General features: G+C 49.7%; 1 protein-coding gene across 2 annotated transcripts in view; it reads left to right on the forward strand.

Moving 5' to 3' along the window:
• Window positions 1-18,111, forward strand: part of ADORA2A (adenosine A2a receptor) — a 33,780-nt gene extending 15,669 nt beyond the window's left edge. For both annotated transcript variants that reach the window (XM_068157244.1, XM_068157243.1), the window contains 2 exons: window positions 550-1,444; window positions 12,142-18,111. In XM_068157244.1, the coding sequence (XP_068013345.1) occupies window positions 1,095-1,444; window positions 12,142-13,102 (1,311 nt within the window). In that variant the 5' untranslated portion in view covers window positions 550-1,094 and the 3' untranslated portion in view covers window positions 13,103-18,111. The remainder of the gene's footprint in view (window positions 1-549; window positions 1,445-12,141) is intronic.
• The last annotated feature ends 6,824 nt before the right edge of the window (window positions 18,112-24,935 follow it).

Genomic DNA, 24,935 nt, shown 5'->3' on the forward strand with positions numbered 1-24,935 from the left:
GGCACAACAGTGGTGACCACACATGCCAGAACATAACCCCCTTGTGAGTGAAGGTTCCTGTCATCACTGAGTAGCATGCTGGTGCACCATGCTGTGGTAGTGAAGCAGGGGAGGGTGGGCAGCAGGTGCTGGCTTGGGTCTGGTGCCTGTGATCAGGAGGAGACAGGTGTGTGTGAAAAGGCTTCTCCACCTCTCTTCTGTGCAGCCACAGCACTTGCCAAGACATCATTAATGGGGTTCTCATGTTTCAGGGCAGACTATTGAGCAGCTGCTGAAGTGCCAGCTCAGTTGGGAGCCTTGAAAACAAACCATCCCTTGTTTCTAATCAGCCCTGTGACAAACTGCCTTCCCCAACCTTGGCTCTGGCCCTGAGGCTTTCAAGATGGGCAAAATGTGAGATTTTTTTCAATGATGTATTCTTCTGGATCTGTTTAATACCCCTTTATCAATTTAATGTGCCACATTAATGAGATTTTGCTTTTTCCATCTCCTCCATAGAGCTGATTACTTAGCCTGTGTGGTTCATGTTTGTTGTTTGTTTTTTAAAAGGAAGCTGCAAGTGAAGAAGTTGAACGTTTACTTCAGCTGAAGAGACTGTTTCCCAAGTCTGAGCAGGAAAAGGTGAAAAAGAGAACTGGAGGATGTTGCTGGTAGGTATGGCCGTGACAGGAAGCTACGACTAGCAGCGTGATCGTCAACAGGAAACAAGGACTCCCAGCTGCGGTGATGCTGCCATACAATATGCTTTCTGCGGCCTGCGGCCTGCTGGACTCTGTGGCCTGGAGAGCAGTGTCTGTCATCGAAGATTCTCTCCTGGTCCTTCACCTGCTGGAGTCTGAATTATTCTGCATCTGGTTAATCTGCTCTGCTGGAGTTGGCAAGCTGTAATATTTTTTTCCCTTGACATCTGCTACTGTAAAGATCTTGAACAGCCATGGGGAGAAAAGAGTCCATGTGAGCAACCTTCAGCAGCTGGCAGCTGAGTCCTCTTCAGAGTCCAGGCAGCTTAGAGGTGTCTTGGCCGTTTGGTGCTCTGCAGATATGAACGCTGAGCTTTTCTGGCACGTTCTCACGTTGGCCTGGTCACTCTCACCATGCTAGTACATGGGAAAGAAGACTTCCTTTCAGACATAGCTTACATCATCCTGGAACTGGTCATTGCGGTGCTGGCCATCCTGGGCAACATCCTGGTCTGCTGGGCGGTCTATCTGAACAGCAACTTGCAGAACGTCACCAACTATTTTGTAGTGTCCCTGGCTGCTGCTGACATTGCTGTGGGTGTGCTGGCAATCCCCTTTGCCATCACCATCAGCACTGGCTTCTGTGCCTTCTTCTATGGCTGCCTTTTCATTGCCTGTTTCGTCCTGGTCTTGACTCAGAGTTCGATCTTCAGCCTCCTCGCCATTGCGATTGACAGGATCATCGCCATCCGCATACCCCTCAGGTGAGCACAGCTCGGGCTGGGAGTGGGCATCAGCAGAGTCAACAGATCTGGAGATGAATTGGGAAAGGAAAAGTTAAATGAGGAGCAGCACTTTTCCCCCTTGTTATTGGAAAGAAAAGTTACTTCAAAGTCTTGGAGGCTGCTTTGGCTGAGGGATTTTCTGGTGGCTTCTTTCTGCAGTTCTTCTCTGTCCTGCCATGGTTTGTGCCCATGGCATTGAGTGGCACTACCTGCCACCTGCCAGGCTGTACTTCAACCTACTCTAGGTGATCCTGCCCTGGCAGGGGAGTTGGACTAGCTAATCTTTTGAGCTCCTTTTTAGCCCCTAATGCCCTGTGATTCTGTGACAACTCAGTAACCTGATGTTATTGCTCTGCCACTCCCAATCATTTTTGCTAAATCCTGGCAGACAGGAGAGGTGCCTGAGGACTGGAGGAGAGCCAATGTCACTCCAGTCTTCAAAAAGGGCAAGAAAGATGTTCCTGGGAACTCTTGACCAATTGGACTCATCTCCATCCCTGGAAAAATGATGGAGTGGCTCCTTCTAGAGGGCATCTCAAGGCACTTGGAAGAAAAGAGGCTTATCAGGAGTAGTCAGCATGGATTCACCAAGGGGAAATCCTGCTTGACTAACCTGATAGCATTCTGTGAAGCCATAACTCAATGCGTAGATTCAGGGAGACCAGTGGATGTGGTCTACCTTGACCTTAGCAAGGCCTTTGACACTGTCTCCCATGACATCCTAGTGAGCAAGCTCAGGAAGTGTGGGATGGAAGAGCAGACAGTGAGGTAGTTAGGAATTGGTTACAAGTGTTCAAGAGTGGACCAGAGTTCAAAGAGTGGTGATCAATGATGCCAAGGCCAGTTGGAGAGCTGAAACTAGTGGAGGCCCCCAGGGATCAGTGCTGGGACCAGTGCTGTTCAAAATCTTCATCAATGACAGTGTCTGCTCAGCAAGTTTGCTGATGACACTATTACTTAAAAGGAAACTCTACAGGAAGTGGAGAGAAGGACAGGTAGAACAGGGGGAATATAAGGAAGCTGCCCGAGCAGCAAGGGTCCTGGTTAGGAAAGCCAAAGCAGAGTTTGAATTGAATCTAGCCAGGGAGATTAAAGGGAACACTGAGAACTTCTACAGGTATATTAATGGGAAGAAGAAGACTAGGGAAGGTGTGGGCCCCCTCAGAAAGGAAAATGGTGACATGGTCACAAGTGATGAGGAAAAGGCTGAGGTACTTAATAACTTCTTTACCTCAGTCTTCACTGCAAGGGCCTCTAGCCACACTCCTGATGTTATGGAAGTCAAAGCCAGGGACGGGGAGGAAGAACTGCCCATTGTAAGTGAAGATCAGGTTGGTGATCACCTGAAGAACCTGAAAGTGTTCAAGTCCATGGGACCCGACGGCATACACCCATGGGTGCTGAGAGAACTGGCAGAGGAGGTTGCTAAACCCCTCTCTATTATATTTCAAAAGTCATGGCAGTCTGGTGAAGTCCCCACAGACTGGAAAAGGGGAAACATTGCCCCCATCTTCAAAAAGGGTAAGAAGGAGGAACCAGGGAACTACAGGCCAGTCACTCTCACCTCTGTGCCTGGAAAGATCATGGAGCAGATCCTCCTGGAGTCACTACTCGCTCAAAAGAATAGTGAAGAGGTGATTGGGAGCAGTCAGCATGGCTTCACCAAGGGCAAATCCTGCCTGACCAACCTGGTGGCCTTCTATGAGCAGGTGACAAAATTAATAGATGAGGGGTGAGCAACTGATGTCGTTTGCCTGGACCTGAGCAAAGCCTTCAACACTGTCCCGCACCACATCCTGGTCTCCAGACTGGTGACACATGGGTTTGATGGGTGGACCACTAGATGGATAAGGAACTGGCTTGATGGCCGCACCCAAAGAGTGGCTGTCAATGGCTCCATGTCCCAGTGGAGGCCAGTGACAAGCGGAGTCCCTCCGGGATCAGTCCTGGGACCTGTCTTATTCAACATCTTTGTCAGTGACATGGACAGTGGCATTGAGTGCACCCTCAGCAAGTTTGCTGATGACACCAAGCTGTGTGCTGCAGCAGACACGCTGGAGGGAAGGGAGGCCATCCAGAGGGACCTTGACAGGCTGCAGAGGTGGGCACAAGCCAACCTCATGAAGTTCAATAAGAGCAAGTGCAGGGTCCTGCATCTGGGTCGAGGCAATCCCAGGCACAAATACAGGCTGGGCAGTGACTGGCTGGAAAGTAGCCCTGAGGAGAGAGACTTGGGGGTGCTGGTGGACAAAAAGCTCAACATGAGCTCTCAGTGTGCACTTGCAGCCCACAAAGCCAATCAGATCCTGGGCTGCATCAGGAGAAGTGTGGCTAGCAGGTCAAGGGAGGTGATCCTCCCCCTCTACTCAGCCCTGGTGAGACCCCACCTGGAGTACTGTGTCCAGTTCTGGAGCCCCTATTACAAGAGGGATGTGGAGGTGCTGGAAGGTGTCCAGAGAAGGGCCACAAGGATGATCAGAGGGCTGGAGCACCTCTCCTATGAGGGCAGACTGAAGGAGTTGGGGCTGTTCAGTCTGCAGAAGAGAAGGCTCCAAGGTGACCTCATTGTGGCCTTCCAGTATCTGAAGGGGGCCTACAAGAAGGCTGGGGAGGGACTTCTCAGGATCTCAGGTAGTGATAGGACTAGGGGGAATGGAATGAAGCTGGAGGTGGGGAGATTCAGGCTGGAGGTGAGGAGGAGGTTCTTCACCATGAGAGTGGTGAAACCCTGGAATGGGTTGTCCAGGGAGGTGGTCAAGGCCCCGTCCCTGGGGGTGTTTAAGAGCAGGCTGGATGAGGCTCTGTCCAGCCTGATGTAGTGTGGGGTGTCCCTGCCCATGGCAGGGGGGTTGGAACGAGATGATCCTTGTGGTCCCTTCCAACCCTGAATGAAACTATGAAACTATGACACCAAATTGGGAGGCTTGGCTGATACAGCTGAAGGCTGTGTGGCCATCCAACAAGACTTGGACAGACTGGAGAGCTGGGCAGAGAGGAACCAAATGAGGTTCAACATGGACAAGTGCAGAGTCCTGCATCTAGGGAGGAATAATAAACTGTGCCAGTACAGGCTGGGAGTTGATCTGCTGGAGAGCAGCCCTGTGGAGAGAGACCTGGGAGTCCTTGTGGATAACAAGTTATCCATGGGACAGCAATGTGCCCTGCTGGCCAAGGAGGCCAATGGGATCCTGGAGTGTATTAAGAGTGTGTCCAGCAGATGGAGGGAGGTTCTGCCCCCCCTCTACTCTGCCCTGGTGACACCTCGAATACTGTGTTAGTTTTGGGCTCCCCAGTTTAAGAGGGACAGGGATCTGCTGGAGAGGGTCCAGTGGAGGGCAATGAGGATGGTTAGGGGACTGGAGCACATGCCTTATGAAGAGAGGCTGAGGGACCTGGGACTTTTTAGTCTGGAGAAAAGAACACTTAAAGGGGAGTTAATAAATGTTTATAAATATCTGAGGGCTGGGTGTCAGGAGGGGCCAGGCTCTTCTCACTTGCTCCCTGTGATAGGACAAGGAGCAATGGATGTAAGCTGCAGCACAGGAGGTTCCACCTCAACACAAGAGGGAACTTCTTTACTGTAAGGGTCACAGACCACTGGAACAGGCTCCCCAGAGAGGTTGTGGAGTCTCCTTCTCTGGAAACTTTCAAGGCCCGTCTGGATGCATTCCTCTGTGACCTGAGCTAGATTGTATGGTCCTGCTCTGGCAGGGGGGTTGGACTTGATGATCTCTTCCAACCCCTGACATCCTGTGAACCTGAGCTCTGAGTGCAGCCAGGAGCACCAGAAGGCTCACTGTGGGGAAGTGGAGCTAATGCAATGTATGATAGGGGTGAAGTTACCTTGTCTGCTTCCCTATGGGGAGAATGGAGGACTTTGCCTGCAGCTGGAGCAGCAGGGCTGTGGTTGGGGATTTTCTCTTGGGGTCCATTAGATGTGAAGGGAAGGGAAGAGAAACAGCAGGTGATGAAGAAATGTTCCTTGGGAAGATTTGGAGTAGCTTAGGCACTGCCCCTGCAAGCAAAGCATATTTTAGGTCATGTCAGAGGCTTGTCCCAACCCAGACCTGCAGATGGTTACTCTGTGGTCTCCTCTCTGGAGTTTAAGGGGTGTTTCAATACTAGAGTTTGGAAGCTGGATATGACCAGCTGCTGCCTCATCTGCAACCAAGAAGGCTGAGGGGGTACAAGAGAAAGTTGTGCCCCACACAGAGGGACTGCTGCTGGATTCGGTTCTCCAGAAGCACTTTATGACTGGGATGTGTCTGACTGTGGGCATGCAGCAGCATTGCCTGTGGTGGGCTGACTTTGAGAGCTGTGTGACAATGCTTCCAAGTCATTCAGTGATCTCAAAAGACGCAGAAGAAGCCCCAGGAGAGGCTGGTGCAGGCAGAGTGTAGGAGTCTCCTTCCTTCCCGTCTTGTCCTTGGGAGGATGCAGTATGCTCTCAGAAACAGAGACTTGCTTCCTACCCTAACAGCAAACGCTGTGCAAGAATGGAATGAGTTCCTGGGTGGTGTGCTCTCAGCCTGGAGCTTTTGGACATCCTCACTTCTGCTCTGCTGAAATCACTGCTGTTGGCCTGCACAACGGAGTTATGTCTTTTGTGCATGCTTTAGTCATCCAGCACTTACATCCATTGACACAAACCTCACATTCAAAAGCAGAAAGCATTCTTCTCCCTCGAGCTGTGGACATCACCCTTCCATGTGCAGGGTAGTCCTTCTGCAAGCCTGTGCTGCTAGAACATTACCATTAACTGCTGGGTTCCAAACCTACAGCAGTACCTATAACAGCTTACAACATGGAGTTGTAAGTAGTAACTATTCCATGCCATGGTGGAGAAAACTGTTGGTATAAATTACCCTTAAATTGGACCATCTCCATTTTTCTGCAATTCTACACAAAGATGGTTCCAGTTTAGAAACCAAAATCATAGTATCAGTCAGGGTTGGAAGGCACCACAAGGATCACCTAGTTCCAACCCCCCTGCCATGGGCAGGGACACCCCACACTAGATCAGGCTGGCCAGAACCTCATCCAGCCTGGTCTTAAACACCTCCAGGGATGGGGCCTCAACCATCTCCTGGACAACCCATTCCAGGGCTTCACCACTCTCACGGTGAAGAACCTCCTCCTCACCTCCAGCCTGAATCTCCCCACCTCCAGCTTCATTCCATTCCCCCTAGTCCTATCACTACCTGAGATCCTGAGAAGTCCTTCCCCAGCCTTCCTGTAGGCCCCCTTCAGATACTGGAAGGCCACAATTAGGTCACCTCGGAGCTTTCTCTTCTGCAGACTGAACAGCCCCAACTCCTTCAGTCTGTCCTCACAGGAGAGGTGCTCCAGCCCTCTGATCATCCTCATGGCCCTTCTCTGGACACCTTCCAGCACCTCCACATCCCTCTTGTAATAGGGGCTCCAGAACTGGACACAGTACTCCAGGTGGGGTCTCAGCAGGGCTGAGCAGAGGGGGAGAATCACCTCCCTTGACCTGCTGGCCACACTTCTCTTGATGCAGCCCAGGATCTGATTGGCTTTGTGGGCTGCAAGTGCACACTGAGAGCTCCTGTTGAGCTTCTTGTCCACCAGCACCCCCAAGTCTCTCTCCTCAGGGCTGCTTTCCAGCCAGTCCCTGCCCAGCCTGTATTTGTGCCTGGGATTGCCTCGACCCAGCTGCAGGACCCTGCACTTGCTCTTGTTGAACCTCCTGCGGTTGGCTTGTGCCCACCTCTCCAGCCTGTCAAGGTCCCTCTGGATGGCATCTCTTCCCTCCAGCGTGTCTGATAAATGGTACCAAGACACCTCTGCAGAGCAGCCCTGGGGAGCTTGCCTCTGAAGGGCTTCTGAGCAGATCTCATGTCTTGAACTCACCCCTCGTGAGCTAACTTTGAAGACTTCTGTTGATGTTGACTTGCCAGGAAAAGGATTTAAAAATTCTGGATTTCTGCCCATTTTTTGGGGTATCACTATAACCATATTGTCTTGAGAACTGAATTTCCTGGAACAAGCACTGTGCAGTCTGTTAGAGCAATGGGATTGCAGCAGTGCTGGACGTGGCACTGCTTTTGCTCTTTTGTTTTTGAAGAAACAAAGCACACCCTCTGGCACCCTGGCAGCAGTGCAGCTGATGGGACACAGAAACCCACCAGCAGATCCATGGGTTCCTCCACCTCCTTGTCCTCTGCTGGTTTGTGGGAGTCAAGAGCTTGTCAGTTGTGTTTCCCCTTAGGAGTGTATGGATGGATGAGCGGTGGATTGACCGCCTCAGACATGCTGAGAGGGTAAAGCTGAGGAGCTGGGGAGGAAAATGGGATCCCATTCAGCCTGTTCACATCTTCTTTTTTTGGTGGTTTTTGTTTGTTTGTTTTGTTTTAATGCCTGGGAAAGCCTCTCCTCCTCAGAGGACTGGAAGGGGCCACCAGGCATCCCTAACAATCACTAGATGAGGCATTTAAAACTCCCTAAGTCAGAGTTCCCTCACTGCTAGCAAAAGCAAAATGGGCCAACACCCTTTTTCCATTTTTTTAAATTCTTCTACTTAACTGTTTCACATCTGATCTGTTCACATGGCTCAATGGATCTGTACATGGATGTGTATTCCCACCCAAAAACTCTGTCAACATGGAGGAGGCAGAAAAGTGGCATCTCTGATACTGCACAGAACCGGAGCTAGCTTTGGAATGATTGTTTTTTTCCTGCAGATAAAAGACTCTGCCCCAAAAAATGCAGTGAGGAAAGCTATCTATAGGTGAAAGTACAAAGATACATTAAAACTGATCTGTAAATCTCTGATGGGTTCAGATTTGTAAACCTCTGATGGGGGGTTAGACTAGATGATTCCCTCGAGGTCCCTTCCAGCCCCTAACATTCTGTGATGGGTTCCACCTTGCAGGTGAGTATCAAATCCTACTCAATGTTTTAAACTTCCCACAAGCTCTCAAACCCTTTGCTGAGTTCTGCCAGCTTTTAGACAAGTTGTAACTCTCTGCAGGTGGCAATGAAGTGCTCCTGAGGAAGTCTGAGCCATTGTTCAGGCTAGGGTAAAATCTAGCCTGTGCCTCTAGTGTGGCACAGGTACCTGCAAACCTGTGCTTGATGATAGAAAACCCCTGGGTGTTCTAAACAAAACTGGCTGCCAGTCCAAGCATCTAAAAACATGGCCAAGAACAATTGCTGCTTTCCAGGCTCTCTGGTGCCAGCAAATGCTCCATGGGCACAGTGCCCAGCCACGTGTTCTCATGCAGGAGTTTGTGGTGAAGGAGGAAAGGTAGCTCTGGAAAGAGAGGAGAAAGTTGCTTCCTGCAGCCAAATGGAAAAGTCTCCTCAGGTTCCTGCTTGCTCTGTGTGCTGGGTTCAGGTATCCACCTGTGGCACAAATACTTCTGCAGGTCACACAGTGTCAGCTGCAGTGGTATGCTGGAGTGCAGAGCTTCTCTGATGGAAGCTTGTGCAGGAATCATTGTCATAGTGACACACAGCTTGGGCCAAGCACTTAGGGGCATCACATCCTCAGCCAGGTTATTCCAGGCATCCCAGCTGAGCTGCACACTGACTGAGAGCAGCTCTGTTCCTGCAGTCAGTTTGCCAGCCTAATGGATGGGACAGCACCAGGACAGGAGAAATGATTTTGGGGGAGACACCCACATTTTCATGTGTTTGCAGAAGTGGGCTTTGTTTTCTAGAGGAGTTGGGTAGCCCTATATCCACACGCCTAACTCCACCATCACTGATGTTCTTTGTGACTGGAATTTCACCAGCAGAAGTGGCTGTTTGTGTAGCCAGGCCAGTATTTTCCAGGAAGCACAGGAACTGCTTGTGCAGAGTCAATCCAGTGTTGTAGAACATGGCTGTAGGTGTCACCAGTTCCTTTCAGCAGGCTGTATCTCCTGCATAGGTGCCAGCCTTTCCCAGTGTATGTGATGCTTCCTGAAAGCCCTGAATGATAGAGATAGGAGCTTTGGCCTGGCTGCTGTGAGCCTAGAAGGATGCCCACACAGGTACATGAACTCTTCAGTACTGGCCTGGTGACATCTCTGAGCAAGAGGAATGAGCCCAGGGAAGTCCATCTGGACAATAACCTGAGCCAGAGCTGTCTCTTGTGGATCCTAGAAATTAAGCTTTCTGAAGCACATGAACACTTCTCAGTGGGTACCTGGCCTCATGGTGCCACAGGCCACGTCAGGAGATGTTGTGAGCTTGCTCTCGTAAGCCCTGGAGGTGCTGAGCAAGGCCTTGTGGAAATGCCCTCAGTGGTGGGTTGGTAATGGCCACACCATGGCTGTGAAGTGAGCAGCTGCTTGGCTTCAGTGCTGCTCCTATGTCCTGCAGAGCCGCACGCATGGAAATCTCCCGAGGGCAAGAGGGAGGGAGGGAGAAGTGAGGGGGGTTTGCCTGGAGCAGTAATTAATGTATTTTTAGTGGAAGGGACATCTCTAGTTGTAGGATAACAGCTGCACAATTCCAAAATTCCTCTGACAAGATGTAGCCAGTTCCAGGGCTGCAAGCTTTTGAGGTTTGGGTTGGGTTTTTTTCCAGGCTTCCAGTGCCTTCGACCAATCTCTTGGTCCCTGGGTGTACTTTTCAAAGCCTAGATACTGTCTTGCTGCATTGATGGGTTGTGAAACTGAAGAGGTCCCTGCTACCATCCATGTTGTGTCCATAGCATCCCCTAAGTACTGGATCTGCTTGAGAAACCTTTTTGTTGCACAGAATCAGCCAAATCCCTCCCTCAGCTCTGGAAGGAGGCTTTCAGTGTATTTTGGATACTGGAAAGTGAGTGGCACACACCCTCTCTCTTTTCTGATTTTGACATGCAGCTGAGAAAGGGAGATTCAAGGTGGATGTTGTGTGGAGCCAGGTTTTCCCAAGGCCCATCAGCAGGAATTTCAAGTGTGTGCAGGATCTCCATTCTGTACCATGCCCAGTGAAAGCAGTATCCCTCCTCTCCTGTCTTGAACTTTCATTAGGATAGGAACAGGAACCTGTGGGAATAACCATCCCATTGAGGGATGGAAAGATTTCTATGGCTTGGATTGTTGTTGGTTTTAATGTTTGTTTGCTGAGAGAATCCTGGGGACAGAAGGAGAAGGAGCACTGGGTAAACACTGGGAGCCCAGCGCTACCGTTGTCCAAGCGCAGACGCGTGGGGTCAAGCACAGTGTGGGACCCAGGCTGGACAATGTGGGAATCCAGCCATCTATTTTCCATGCTAAGCATTAGCAGGGGAAGGAAATTGCATTGAAATGCAGTGAAACTACTGCCCTGATTTACATTTCCAGAGAGAAGAACTGGTGGAGTCAGCTCAGGACTCGCAGGAACCTGTGAGGCCTTGGGAACTGGCTGTTGTCTGAAGCAAGCCCAGGCCCCTGGCTGCACTGGCAGCATCTCACCATGCTGCTTCTTGTCTCTTTCAGGAGAACTTGGAAAATTTACTGCTAAAAGCACTGGCTTCAGCCAGGCATTATCAATACTTCCCTCACTGCAGCTGCTTTGGTGTGTGCAGTGCAGCCCCCAGCACACCTGCAGTCAGCACTCTCCTCAGCTTCACTCCTCTCTGAGAGAGATGTGGGGTCAGCCTAGCTGGGCTGCTGAGGAGAACTGCTGCCTTGGCTTAGACATTTAGGGAAAGTTGGTGGAGCTGACCTTCCTCAAAGTGATGTTCTGGAGCAGAGTGAGGTGCTGTGCAAGGTAATACAGTCTGGCTTCCCATTTGATTCAGCAGAGCTGCCCTGAAGTGCATCTGAATGTGGGACTGATGGCCCTGTGCCTCTGAGTTCTCCTGTGCTATCTGGCTTGCATATCTGCTGCAGGACAGACCTGGCAATTCCCTGCTACAAGGCTGCTCCTTTGCCAGGGAGGAGGAACCACCCCAGCCTTCAGAGAGCCACAGTGGTCTTCATGCTCAAGGGTCACAGCAGTGCTGTTGATTATCCAGACTGCAAGATCTGCGTGGATGCCCAAGTGGGCTGGTGGAGTAAAGGAACACAGATGAAAACTGTGTTGATTTCCTTGCTTTTTTGTCACCTATTCACTGCCTAAAGGAAAGAGGAAGGATGTAGGTGGCATACAGTGTCCCCAGCTGTGCTGTGCTGTTCTGCACAGAAGTCCAAAGGCCCAGCTAAGAAGCAAGTGATCAGAGGGCTGGAGCACCTCTCCTGTGAGGACAGACTGAAGGAGTTGGGGCTGTTCAGTCTGGAGAAAAGAAGGCTCTGAGGTGACCTTGTTGTGGCCTTCCAGTATATGAAGGGGGCCTACAAGAAGACTGGGGAGGGACTTCTCAGGATCTCAGGTAGTGATAGGACTAGGGGGAATGGAATGAAGCTGGAGGTGGGGAGATTCAGGCTGGAGGTGAGGAAGAGGTTCTTCACCATGAGAGTGGTGAAGCCCTGGAATGGGTTGTCCAGGGAGGTGGTTGAGGCCCCATCCCTGGAGGTGTTTAAGAGCAGGCTGGATGAGGCTCTGTCCAGCCTGATCTAGTGTGGGGTGTCCCTGCCGATGGCAGTGGGGTTGGAACTAGATGATCCTTGTGATCCCTTCCAACCCTGACTGATTCTATGAGTCTAAGTGCTGCCTTTCTTGCTGTCTTCTGGGACAGTGGGATGCTGGGAAATCACTTGGGTGGCAGGGGCTAGCTAAAGGATGCTGATGTAACTCCCATTTTCTCTGCTCTGCAGGTACAATGGCTTGGTGACTGGCTCTCGAGCCAAAGGCATCATTGCCATCTGCTGGGTATTGTCTTTCATCATCGGCTTGACACCAATGCTAGGGTGGCACAAGCGTGCCCAGGTCGAAGAGCTGGGTTCCAACAGGTCCTCTCCCATCAACTGCAGCAACAGCATGGTGGTATGTCTCTTTGAGGCTGTGGTCACCATGGAGTACATGGTCTACTACAACTTCTTTGCCTGCGTGCTCTTGCCCCTCCTCCTCATGTTTGGTATCTACTTGAAGATCTTCATGGCAGCCCGGCGCCAGCTGAAGCAGATGGAGAACAAGATGGTCCACGGTGAACGTTCCCGTTCCACCTTGCAGAAGGAGGTCCACGCAGCCAAGTCTTTAGCCATCATTGTTGGGTTGTTTGCAGTCTGCTGGCTTCCACTACATATAATTAACTGCTTTACCCTTTTTTGCCCAAACTGTGCCCACGCTCCCCTCTGGCTGATGTACCTGGCCATCATCCTGTCTCACGCCAACTCGGTCGTGAATCCTCTAATTTATGCCTACCGGATCAGGGAGTTCCGCTACACCTTCCGCAAGATCATCAGCCAGCACATCCTGGGCCGCAAGGAGCCCTTCAAGGCAGGAGCAGCCAGCTCCAGGACTTCCACTCATGGTGGGGACCTGGAGAATGCCAGCATACGGATCAGTGAGTATGCACTGGAGCTGTACACCAATGGAGAGATCCACAGGGATCCCGAAAAGCAGGACTTAAACAAATGCAAAGCTGCCTTGGAATGGCACCAGAATGGAAATGCTCTGGACATGGAGACAAATGGGCATCTCCCACACTCCTGCAAAAATGGGATTCTCTCAGATGCATGCAGGACCAGGGAGCTTCACAGCGAAGAGCTCATTGATGCCCAGCTGTCTTACTCAGAGCTGGAGAGAGCAGCCTTTGCAGCAGCTGATGTGTCCTGATGAGACTCTCCAAGTCTTCCTGGTAGAATCCTTGTTTGATTTCATTGGTGACCACTGCTGTGGCAGAAAAGGAGGCTGGGGGGTGGGGGAAGAAGTGTGAATCCAGATCACTGTGGAGAAGTGGGTCCCTACCCAGGACTGTTGGGATGATCCTAAATCCAAGACTGGAGAAAAGCCAAGAGACCACTGAAAGGACTAAGGAAGGAGGGACACGTTACCCACCAGTGACCTGTCACCAAGAGCAGTGCCAAGGTCAAAGGCGGCATTCCAAGTTCAGCACTGGTTGACCTGCTGATGCAGGCGTATCACCACACTGCGCTGTGCCCTGCGCCTGTGCTCGTGTGTGGGGCTCGCTGCCTACCCACAAGAACAAAAGCATGGCTGGAAGAATTCCCTGAGCTGCAAGGAGCAGCAGGGAAGGGGCCTCTTAGTACTTCGGCCCTGCAACAAACAGGGGGATGATAGCAACATCTATTGGTCAGGATGGATGCCAGCAGCTGCTTGGAAAGGGAAGGAATTTACCTTTGGATACCTTCAACCGTGGCATTTTGTCTTTCAGTTCATGTTTTTAAAGCTTATCCTGCAGTGAGTTGCTGGAATGAGTTTTGTGTTTGGATGAGTTCATGTTAAGTTATAAAAGATGAGCAAGAGCTCAGATCCACTCTCTGAGAGCTCACTGCTCCAGGTGCACAGGGCAAATGTAACCTAAAGGTGTCCACTTTGTCCTGTGGATTTGCCTCAGCAAAAGGGCCGTTAGCAGGACTTGGTGCCAGGCTTTGGTTTGTTTCACCAGGGCGTTCATGCCCCAAGGTGCTGTGAAGGGCTGTGTGAGCTATCCGTATGCCTGTGGGCGCTGTCTGCTCTTTCTCCCTGTCTCTGTGCTTGTTCTCCTGTGCTCCTAGAATGCAAATTCATTCCATGGCTCCACATCTGTGTGAGAGGAGCTGATTTTCTGTATTTTGGTCATACTGATCCTCACTCAAAAGGCTCTGGGATTTTCTTCTTTCTTAGTGTGGGGAGGAGCACCCCCACACCTAACCCTTGCTGTAGAACTGCAGTGGGATTTCTTCAAGCTCCTTTTCTCTGGTGATTGCAGGTTTTCTCCTGATGTGCTTTACTGTGGAGTCTGATGTGTCCCTGCAGTGCAGAGACCAGGGGAGCTGGATCTGTCTGGTTAGCAGATGTTCTTTCTCTGAGAAGCTGAGAGGTGGCAATGACAGCAGTTAGCTTAGAAACTGCAGCAGGCTGTGTCAGAGAGCAGGCAAATCTGTGCTGCAGCCACTAATATTTGTTGTGGAGGTGTTTCACAGCAGCTTGGTAATTTTCTGTGTCACTTATGAAGCCTGATGCCTCAAGGACTGCAGAATGGTACAGCAGCTTAATTCTACCTAAACATTGTCTAGGGTTTGTTTTCTAGACAAATAATCCATGTCCAATACCACCAGCCTTCTGGAGAGACAAGCAGTAATTGTCCTACTGGAAAAATAAAGGTCTCCTAATTCTAGGGATCTGAAGCTTATTCCCTAGTTGAAAGCATCAGAAATATCACCACCCCCCCCAACCTGCTTCTTCCTCATGTCTCTCCAGTAGCATTTTCCCCAAGCCAAACAATCTCATCTGCAGAAATAGAAGAGGAACTGGATTTTGATATTTGAGGCAGAGCAGGTTGGGTTTGAGTGTTCTTAGTCCATGTTTACTTTAAATATTGAGAACTATCAAAATGAAAAGTCACTTTTATTTGAGGAGAACCTTCTTTTCTCCAATCTCTCTACATGAAAGGAGGTGAGTAGTTTATAGTGCTGAACATGTTCAAGTATGCAGCTGCTCCAGGCTAGCAGAAAGCTTACTGTGAGGTGGATAAAAAGATGTGGTTGCAACCACAGTCCCTGACGGAAAGCCAGGCAAGCCTGCAGAACAATGGGCTGCACAGTTTAATGGGATTGCTGCCTCCTTGGCACAGCTCTTCCACCTGGGCTAACGTCAGAGCAGTGGATTAGCACTGCAGCACCATGAACAAGCACTAAGCCCTTTCCCTGTGGCTGACGTTGTGGGCAGTTCCTCTGCAGGCTGACCTAGGATCTGGTTGCTCCTGATGGAATATTTCTCTTGGTTATTTGTGAGGTGGCTCCTCTGACCTCCTGCAACAGTGGCAGTCAAACTCAGTCAGGAACATGGGGGTCTGATCTCTTTGGGCCACAGTTGGGAGCTGCATGTTTCTAAGAATAACACTGGATGACATCCGGTGTCCATGTCAATAACAATCAGGTCCTCAAAGAAGCAGAGCAGAGGAGGAAGTGTGGGAAAATACCAACATCGCTTGTGGTGGAACACAGGCAGCTGCAGAAGCAGCTTCTGGTGAGCCTCAGCTGCCATTCTGAAGGGATGGTTTATGCCACGTTGCATCAGACCTCCAGCAGCTGATGTTGCTTTCTGTTGTTTCCTGAGCTGCTTCACACTCCATTACAGCAGCTTCTTGCTTGGTTGCCATGAGAATCAAGTTGATCTGTGTTGAGGTGACAAAGTTAGGATTGTTCCTCTGGAAAACTTTCCTGCAGGTCATAGTGTGAGCTTGCTGAGTTCCCAGGTGTCTTGGGATCAGCTTCAGATGTTGCTGTTTGAGATGCCCCCAAGTGTGTCCCGTCTCTTTCAATGCTAGTGATCCAGATTTGAAATGAAAAGGGTGTGTGAAGGGTCCAGGGGAATATGTGCAGGAAGAAGTGCCGTGGGAGTAAAGAGGCAGCAGGGCTTAGATAGAACTGGAAGTCTGTAGCCACAGAAAGGAAGGGATGGGAACTGTGTACCACATGCTCTGTTGCCTTCTGGCAAACATGTGTCTTGAGATGGGCCTTCAGAAGATGTTTCCAAAGCAGTTTTGGGGGGCAGCATGAGCCTCTTGAACAGAATTTTGGACTACTTATTTCTTGTTTCCTAAGGGTCATGATTTCAAGGCTTTTGTTGGTTTCAAAAAAGGAAAAAGAAGCTCTAGGGTCCCATCAATGAAGTGTGCTCCCTTCTCCTGGCAGCATTCTCCAGCCTTGAGAAAAATGTCTCTCTTCCAAACTGCACAGGGCAAGGATCATTAGAAAAGTGAAAACTGAATCATTGTTTCCTAATCTGTCCACTCATATTCCCACTCTCTTTCTACCCGGAGAATGTTTAGCTGTTGAAATATAATAATAGCTCTTCTGGATAAACAAAGATGGCACCAAGAAAAAGGGAAGAATAAGATGGTGACCAGGAGAAGCTGGAAAAGACCTCCTTGGGAATCTAAGGTGCAGTGGGTCCAGAGAGTAAGAGCTGAGTTAGGAAGAGGCTAATTTCATTCAACTGGAACATCTTACTAAAAATGACCCTAGACCCATGGAGAGATGTGGTGCCTCCTTTGGCAGAAGGGCATTCTGTGAAGTTCACCATTCCCTGGAGACTCTTAGGCTCCAGGGTTTATTTGCTCTATAGGGTTTTGGAGAAAGTTGAGTTTGATCAGTTGCCAGGAGTAATTTTATCAAGAGTTCTCTTTGTGGTTGTCTCCTCAATAGGGCACTGCTTTTGGTGTGTGTAAATAAACTCGCTCACAGCTTGGTCCTACAGACTTCATCTGCAGCTCAACAGAGAAGCAGTTTGGCCTGGTGGGACAGCTGGAGTTACTGTAGACAGAAAGGGTTAGCCACTGATCCCACTTGGTGGCTAGGAAGCTGATTGTGCAGATGGACTTGGGCGTTACATGGAGTAGTTTGAATCCTTGATGGTTCCTTGAAAAGGGGCTCCAGGGGATGCTGCTGGATGTAGAAAATTCTCAAAGGTGTGGGAGCAGGCTGGAGGGTTGCAGTAGATGGGAAATCTTGGGCATGAAGGAAGATTTGCAGTGAAGGTGTTTGGGAGGATTTCAGGGGAGCAGGAATGTGCTGAGAGGTGCTGGAGATGGCACAGATGGTGCTGGCATTAGACCCAAGTATGATTTGCTGAGGAAGGACTCTAGGAAGGATGTACTCTTACAGCTCTCCTGGAGTGTCTGCAGAGGGTCAGCTTTGCCTGATGTTCACAGAAGGTTGATTTCATAAGGTCTATACATGACTATGGTAGAGCTGGTGTTTGGGAATTATCCTTTTCAGATGTGATTTCTCATTTCAGGAGTATTTCCAGGCCTGAAAATGAGCCTGTCTGCTTCCTGAGTATGAACCCTACCTGAAACCAAACCAGTCCAGCCATGCTGCATGGGCAGGATGAGCGTGCTGTAACAGCACTGCAAAGCATTAAAACTCTACAACACTTGCTCCTGCTGTTTGCTAAGTTTAGCTGCCTAATAATTCTCTCCCAATTTGTTTTGGGCATTAAACTGCACTGAGTCATACCAGAGAGGTCCTGCTTTCGAGCCCTGAGTTGTTGGCCTTCTTTACAGTAAAACACACCAAGGGTAACTAAAATCACACCAGAGCCTGATTGTATGACAGATGACTATCCCTGACAGACAGAGAACCCCCAGACTGGGGCAGTGTTGTGTATAATTCTCTGTCTTATTTGTCTGCTGGGACTGTTCACACGAGGCTGTGTTCAAACCAAGACTGGAACCTGTTGTTCTGAGAACATCTTTTGCTTCCCCCACTCCATCCCAGGAGGTGGTGTTCCTGCACCCTGGCCTGTGGAGCGGTTGTCTCTGTGGTCTGCAAACCAAGGCAGTAGGAACACCCTGCTGCACATGCTGGCACTAGAAAACAATTACTCTTTTAATTTAAATGTTTTATGAATATAATTGTTGCTTTCCCTCTGTTTGTCACTTATCAGTGGGAAGGCAGGGGAGGGAAGGGGGTGGGAGAACCTGTGCATGCAGATGTATTTAAAGTGCATTGACCAAAGGTTTTCTTGAATCTGTGAAGTTTTCCTATCTGTGAAGTCATCAGACTGCTGGGCAGTGAGGAGCTGCTGGTGCTGCTGAGTCTGTCTTGGTTACATTTCTTAATAAGCATTAAAATAATAAAATATATTTGTAAAAGGGAGTGTGAGTGCCTTTGTCCCAGGAAGAGGGGGCTGGCTTAGCCCTGCTCTGTGCATTATTACTTCATTAGCTCTCTCCACAGACTGATCCTTCCTGAGAACTCTCCCTGGCACTGTTCTTTTGCAGGAGCTGCTAGCATGGATAAGGTGACAGACCCAGCAGGACTAGAAGACCCCCTCACATCTCTGACATCTGTAGACCTGTCATCTTGGCACTAAATGTTTAGAGCTGTGTACTGAACAGGACACAGAGCACTGCATCTGCCCAAGCCACTGCATGTTACACAGCACCAGCTGAAGGAGCCAGAACCGGACCATGGAACAGCTCTGCCAGCTGTGACTGGAGCATCCCAGCCTGCCAGCTCATCTTCCACATGGCCCTGCTGCTACACCTCTGACCTCCTTGCAAGACCATTACAATTTCAGACCTTTGTCCTGTTCTGCCAATGCTGCTCAGGCTGAGCTAGCCGCAGCCCAATGTCAGCTAAATTAATCTGGAAATGGAGGCAGTGAATCCAGATGCTGCTGTAGTGTCTCAGGCCAGTTCTGAGCAATGCTGACAGGATGAAGCAGCAGTATTTCCCATCTTTTTCCATCTGGCAGCTACCAAATGTGTGTGTGAGGAGGTTAGTGAAAGTCTGTACAATCCAGGAGCATTTGGAAGTGATACAAGCTCACCAGATAGCCATCAGAACTGGCCATTCCCTCTTTTGGTTCGCTTTGCAGCTGGGCCAGAGGCCTCGCTGGAGGCCGCACTTTGTGGAGAGGTGCTGGCAGACTGGTGCCCTGCAGCCAGCTCTGCTGGACTTGTTCAACCAACTGTGTAATTGAAAAGCTTTTTGATCCCCCCTCTCTCCCTTCCCTTTCACAAACAATGTGCATTTTGTTCTGCAGCATCAAAGACCAGGAGCTTGGAGGAACAATGGGCATCTGCAGGAGCCCAGGGGGAACAATGGCCCTACCTGGGCTGGGGAAGAAAGTACCTGAAAGAACAGAGAGAGCTCCCAGTGTAACAACACAATTGGCCCAGTCTGGAGATCTCTGCTAAGAAATCCACAGCTTGGCTCAGTCACCCAGAGAAACTAGACTGTGCAGGGCCTTTGCTGTTGACTCAGAGCTGTCTTGAGGACAGGGTAACACAGAGTGCAGCACTGGGGAGCAGATGACATTTTTGAATGATGTGGTAGGATGCAGCTGTGGAAGATGCTGTTTTCCCTAATAATGGCTGGAGAATGTTTTTGGCCAAGAGCTTTATACAATATTTAAAGCAGCAGGATCTTCCTTGCCACTTCTGCCCCCAAACAGGAAGCCTTTGCTGCGAAGAATAATAGGTAGGAGTGCCTGCTGTGTTCTTGACTATCATGTGTTCCAAGGAGACGTTTCAAGGAGCTAAAACTTCAGCACCTTCTCTGAGGCACTGTGGACCTCACAATTTACTCTCATTGGAAAGATTCCCACTATCTTGCATTTGACTGAAGTGACCAAGTGAGGAGTGAGATTCCCCATGTGTTCATTCAGGGGAGGGAGAAAGACTTCTGCCAGCTCACAGTGATCTTCTGTGATCCCACAAATAAGGTCCTCAGGTTAGATGATGTAACTTACTGCACTGAATAGCAAGTGGAGTTGTATCTCTCTCTGACTTCCCAGTCTCCAGTGCTGTTTTGAGAAGAAAGGGGGACACTGCTGAATACTGGAGATGTTTCCTCAGGAATGACCCAGTGGAGGGGACTATTTGAGGGTTTTTGTCAGTAAAATGAGCCACTCTTCCAAGCACGACCATTTCTTTGCTGTGGCTGAGATCTTGCAGGGTGACAGGAAAGTATTACCCAGATCTCAGAAAATCAGAAATTAATTTCAAGAACTGAAGTCCTTGCAACACATAAAAGAAAATTATCTAAGTCAAGTCTGGGATGGAGAGTAGCATGGTGAGCTTTCAGTAAGTGAAAGGCGAGGTCTGGGAAAAGAGCTCTCAGTCTGCAAGTTCAAGCTCAGCTGTGTAAAGGTGAAGTTCTTTGGAGTGCAGATCCACACTGTGTGGTCTAAATCTGTTGCACTGAACTCAGACCTGGGACTGTGGTTTTAGGGAGTATACAGCTGCAATCCAGAGAGGTGACTGCAACTTCTACAGAGCCCAGGACAGTCTTTAAAGCTGCTACCTTGGACACATGACAGTACTGGAGCTGCAATTGCTCAGGCTTCGGTTGCCAAGCATTTGCCCAGAGCTCTAGGCAGCTCTGATTTTTTTTCTTCCTTACCCAGTGCAAGGAGATGAGGTAACAGCTCATAGTGATGGGGAAAAAAATCCATGTTCATGGAGTGTCTTGCTGCCTCAGCTGATGATGAGGTCATGGGGATATCTTTTGGGCTGGTATTAGTCCAGGATATTACTTCTAAATGGGAATAAGCATATCTCAGTTGGATACTTTAGGTTGCTGGAGAGCTTACAGCTGCATCATTTGGCATCCTCTGGCTGTGAAAGCTTGTGCCTGTCCTTTTGAGGTTCGCAGGGATGCAAGGCTCTTGTGCAGTGTGGTGACTGCATCCAGGGGCAAAAAATATCCTAATAAATGACAATGAGCAGCCTAGATCAGTTTCTATGAAGAATGCAAAACAAGCTTGGGCCATCTCAGGGTAAGCTGCACTCATGATGCCTCTTGAACCCATGTCCTGTTATTGTTGGTGTGGAACATGAGGGTCTGGGCCAATGAAAATAAGGAAGGTGGCTTGACAGACAGAGATTTTATCTTTTGGATTCGTCATGACCTTTCTAGTGTATAATAAATAAAGTTGACTCAGGAATTGGCAAGTGCCCTGTAACATGCAGTCCTGGTGTGGGGACTCGGCAGAATGTTCTGCTTAGCAATGCACTCTGTTAGCTTTGTTTGCCAAGTTCCTATTTTGGAGGTGTGCTGAAGGGCTGACCAGTGGCAGATGCTGAAGCCTTCTTCAGGGCAGGTGCACTGGACCTGCTGTCTCTGACCATGCTGATCCAGGCTGGGTGAAGGTCGTGTTGAATCTATGCTGATACAAATTTTTACACGGGGCCATAAAAAGCAAGGCGATGCCTCGCATTGGAAGGCTGGTGGTTGCAGTGGTTTGAGTCTTGGGGCAAAGAGGACTCTCAATCTTTCCTATCACTGTGTAACCTGTCAGGCATTTCAGTCAGCATTGAACAGAATTGCTTCCTGTACTGATGTCTTTGAACAGCTCTGCCATACACACTGGATCCTGTGACATTAAACAATTCCATCAGCCAGAGGATGTGGCTAGGTTTGGAGGTGACAGGAATGGGAGCTCTGAGACTTGCCTGCTGCCAAACACATCCCTGCCATGCCATGTCTTCTGTTAATCATGACTGTGAGAAGCCACAGCCAGGTTCTGAGCTTGCCTTGGTGGCAAGGGGCTGTGATATTCTGGGCTCCTTTGCAGGCAGCTGTGAATCACCTGATGCTAAACTGAAGGTTCTACATGGTGGTAACACATCAGACTGTGAAGTTATTCTGCAGAGCTAAAAGACTATGGGAAGAGGACTAATGTTTGTGTTCCCAGCCCCCAGAAAGGATACAGGGTTAGAGCTAGAGTTAATTCACAGAGATTATAGCTGATTCAAAGGCAGAGTCTCAAGAAGAGAGCACCCAGCACTGGCACCAGGGTGCTGGGCTACATGAGCACTCAGCACCTGAAGGTAAAGGGCAGCTGGCTCCCTGGTTTCTGAGGTGCCTGCCATTTGGGAGCATTCCAGTATTCCAAGTGTTTCCTGCCTTTCTTTATATGCATGCCAAAACCAGGGAGAGAATAGGGTGGAGACAACAAAATCTCAGACCCTCCTCAGGATCCTCCTCTAATTCCAGAAGGATCAAAATGCTAAAGGTTGCATTAGAAAAACAGAAATAGTCTTTTCTCCCACCACTGTTAACTCAATGCTATAACTAAAGCTGGGAGTCAGCTGTGTGCTCTACAGCTGCATCCTCTTGGAATCCATGAGAAACAGCATTTTGATTTCCTTCCAGAGGAAATATACAGCAGTATCCCTGACTTGCACTGAGGCCTCACAGTCTGCAGAGCTAACCCATGCCACATTCATCTGCAGCCCACTTAAACTCAAGATCCCCTGTTCCTTATAGATTGAGCCAAGGCTTGGGAATCAAAGCTTGTTATCAGAAACCCTTACAGCTTGCTTTCCCTGAGCATTTGCTTCCCATGCAAGCTCTCTCCCATCCTAAGTTCTGCATTTCAGATGATCCCTCCTTTCCTGCCATATGCCAGACCTGGGAAGCATAGGAAGTCTATCTGAGATGCCGAGGCTCTGTCCCTGTCTGTGGTTCAGCACTGCCTGGATTTTCAAGGGAGCTGCAGCAACAAGACTGCTGTGTGGAGGGGCACTGTGAGGCTGGAGGGAGAGCTGTGCTCTCTGGATGCTGACTGCAGGCTCTGATTCCCGTGCAGGAGCTTTCCATCAGCATTCCATTTGGCAGCATGGTGTGGGACACATGATATCCTTCCAGGGAGAGTTTAATGCTTTCTTCCCATCAAAAGTATGCTGCTGGGCCCTGGGGTCAGGATGTCAGTGACACGTGGATGACACAATGCTTGAAGCCTGCGTGTCAGGCAGGCCTTGGCAAAGGCTGTGCTCTGCCTGCTGCACAGATCCTGCACTCTCTCTGGAGGGGGGTTCTTGTCTATGGAGCCGTGGTTTTGGCGTTTTCCAGGTGGCTGTGTTCTCTGTGCTGGATGAATCCCAGCACTGTAAAACTCCTGTTCCTCTTCTTCCGAAAGAGATGCATCTGCTGATGTCAGCTCCCAGGTAAGACAAGCACAGGAACCTGCTGTCTCTCAGCATCTGTGGCCTTTGGCCCCTCCTGGTAGTCACACATCCTAAGGAAACTGGAAGTGACCTAAGACTATTTATCTGCTAATCTTTGGTCAGTTGCAGATGGAGAAGCAATGGCAGCTTTCCAGCAGGTGAGACCCTCCAGCCAGCTAGCCAGACAAGAAAAATAAGCACAGGAAACAGCATCCATGCAATAAGAAAGAAAGGAGAGCCTGGGAGATCCTTCTGCTGTGTGTGTGTTGGGGTGGGGGGAAAGCATAAATTTGGAGCTCTCTCTAACAGGAGCAAGCAGATGGTGAACTTTAACCTAAAGGAAGGACTTACTGGCTGGGCAGAGGAAAGGAGAGAAAAGGAAGTTTCTGCTTTGTCCATGCAGAGTAGGAGTTGCTCTCTAGGGTACAGGGTCTGTGGAATTAAGATCTTGGGCCCAGATGTGGGGTGGATTAGTGCTTTGCTTAGGGCAGTGCCTCTGGTTAGCTCTACTCTACCTGCCTGGTTTTCTCCAAAGTAGTTCTGAGGGTCTCTGTCTTGATAGAAACTCTGCTTTGTCTCTCCTGTGAACTCTTGGCTTCTGCTTTGGTTCCCACCAGATCCCACAGGCTTTTCGGAACCTCCCTGTTGCTCTGAGGTTGTCCCTGGTGGTACAGCTGGGTAGTACTGTGGCAAGCATCTGCTGGCTCCATCCCTGTGCTCAGCAAGATGGAGAAGCCACCTGTGGCGCCCAAAATAGCCTCTGCCTGGGCAATCCAACCCAAATGGTACCAATAGTGGTGGGGGATTCCCACGCCTCATAAAGAGGCTTTTGTTGGGAGGATCTAAGATGCGCTTCAGGCCTTGCCAGCTGTGGAGAGAAGCAGATGCATCTGCAGTATAAAAATAGACTGAAGCAGACTTGCTCTGCCTCTTTTCTTCACCAGCTCAAAGTACAGTCCCAGAGGTGCCTGGTCAGCTGAAGCAGAGCAGAGAATTGGGTGTTTTGCAGCTGCCAGTCTGCCTGGAGCCCATTAGCTGTTTTCACAGTCAGGAATTTATTTCTCTGCAGTCCCATTTGCCTTACAGCTGCCCTGTGGACAATCTTGCTTTGCTCACAGCTGTTGGCAGTGTGTCATATTTTGTGTCCCTGGGGCAGTGGGAGAACAGGACACTTCCATGAGACACCATGTTCCTAAACTCAGCTATACCTTGACTGGAGAAGCAGAGGTGGCTGTAGCCTCTGGAGGAGCTGTCTGAGCAGTACCTAAAGAAACATCCTGAAGTTATGCACCTGTGTGCCATGGGTGGTTTAAACCAGCTGATTGTCAGGCTTTGCAATCAAGACCTCTGTGTATTGCTCATGGAAATCTCACCTTTTCCCAACCCCAGCTGCAGGAGGAACATTTGGAGAGCTATGATTTTTGTTGTTGCTCCAAATAACTTGGCTGCTCCTTCCAATGCCTTAAGATCGTACCTAAGCTCTGAGGGTAAAACAACCTCCAAAGGCATCCGAGGCTCATTACATCTCTCAGGTAGATGAAAACGGGATATTCCCTACGGATACCTCCTGGCCTCACTGTACATTTCCATTTAGGTTTAGATTGTTCAGCTCTACAGTACGATGGTCTTGGTGCACAGAGGCAATTGCAAGGCTCTGTCAGTGGAGGATGTGGTCCCTCTGCACTGTGCCTGCAGAGCACTGCCAGGGCCATCAGTCCTGAGATGTGTTCAGATAAAGCCCCCTTGTCAGCTGGCATCCCCACTCCATCCCCTCTTGCTAACTGAATAAGGATCACGTAGATGTTTCCTGAATGGGCTTTCATAAGGCAATAATTGGATACACTCAGGGAATATTCCAGTGATTAATGTTCCTGAGGTAAGGTAATGGAAGGCAAATTTGCATGGGTGGGGGGAGCAGGGCAGGGACTGCTGGCAGAGATCATGGGAGAATAGAAGAAAACCCTTTTGTTCCTCTAAGTTCCAAGGGTGCTGTGTCTGTCTCCCCAGCTTCTATCTGGGCTGTGTTTTGTGGGTGGCTGC

The sequence above is a fragment of the Melanerpes formicivorus genome, unplaced genomic scaffold, assembly GCF_026170545.1.
Source record: "Melanerpes formicivorus ecotype bairdi unplaced genomic scaffold, bMelFor1.0.p_v2 SCAF_36, whole genome shotgun sequence".
NCBI lineage: Eukaryota > Metazoa > Chordata > Aves > Piciformes > Picidae > Melanerpes > Melanerpes formicivorus.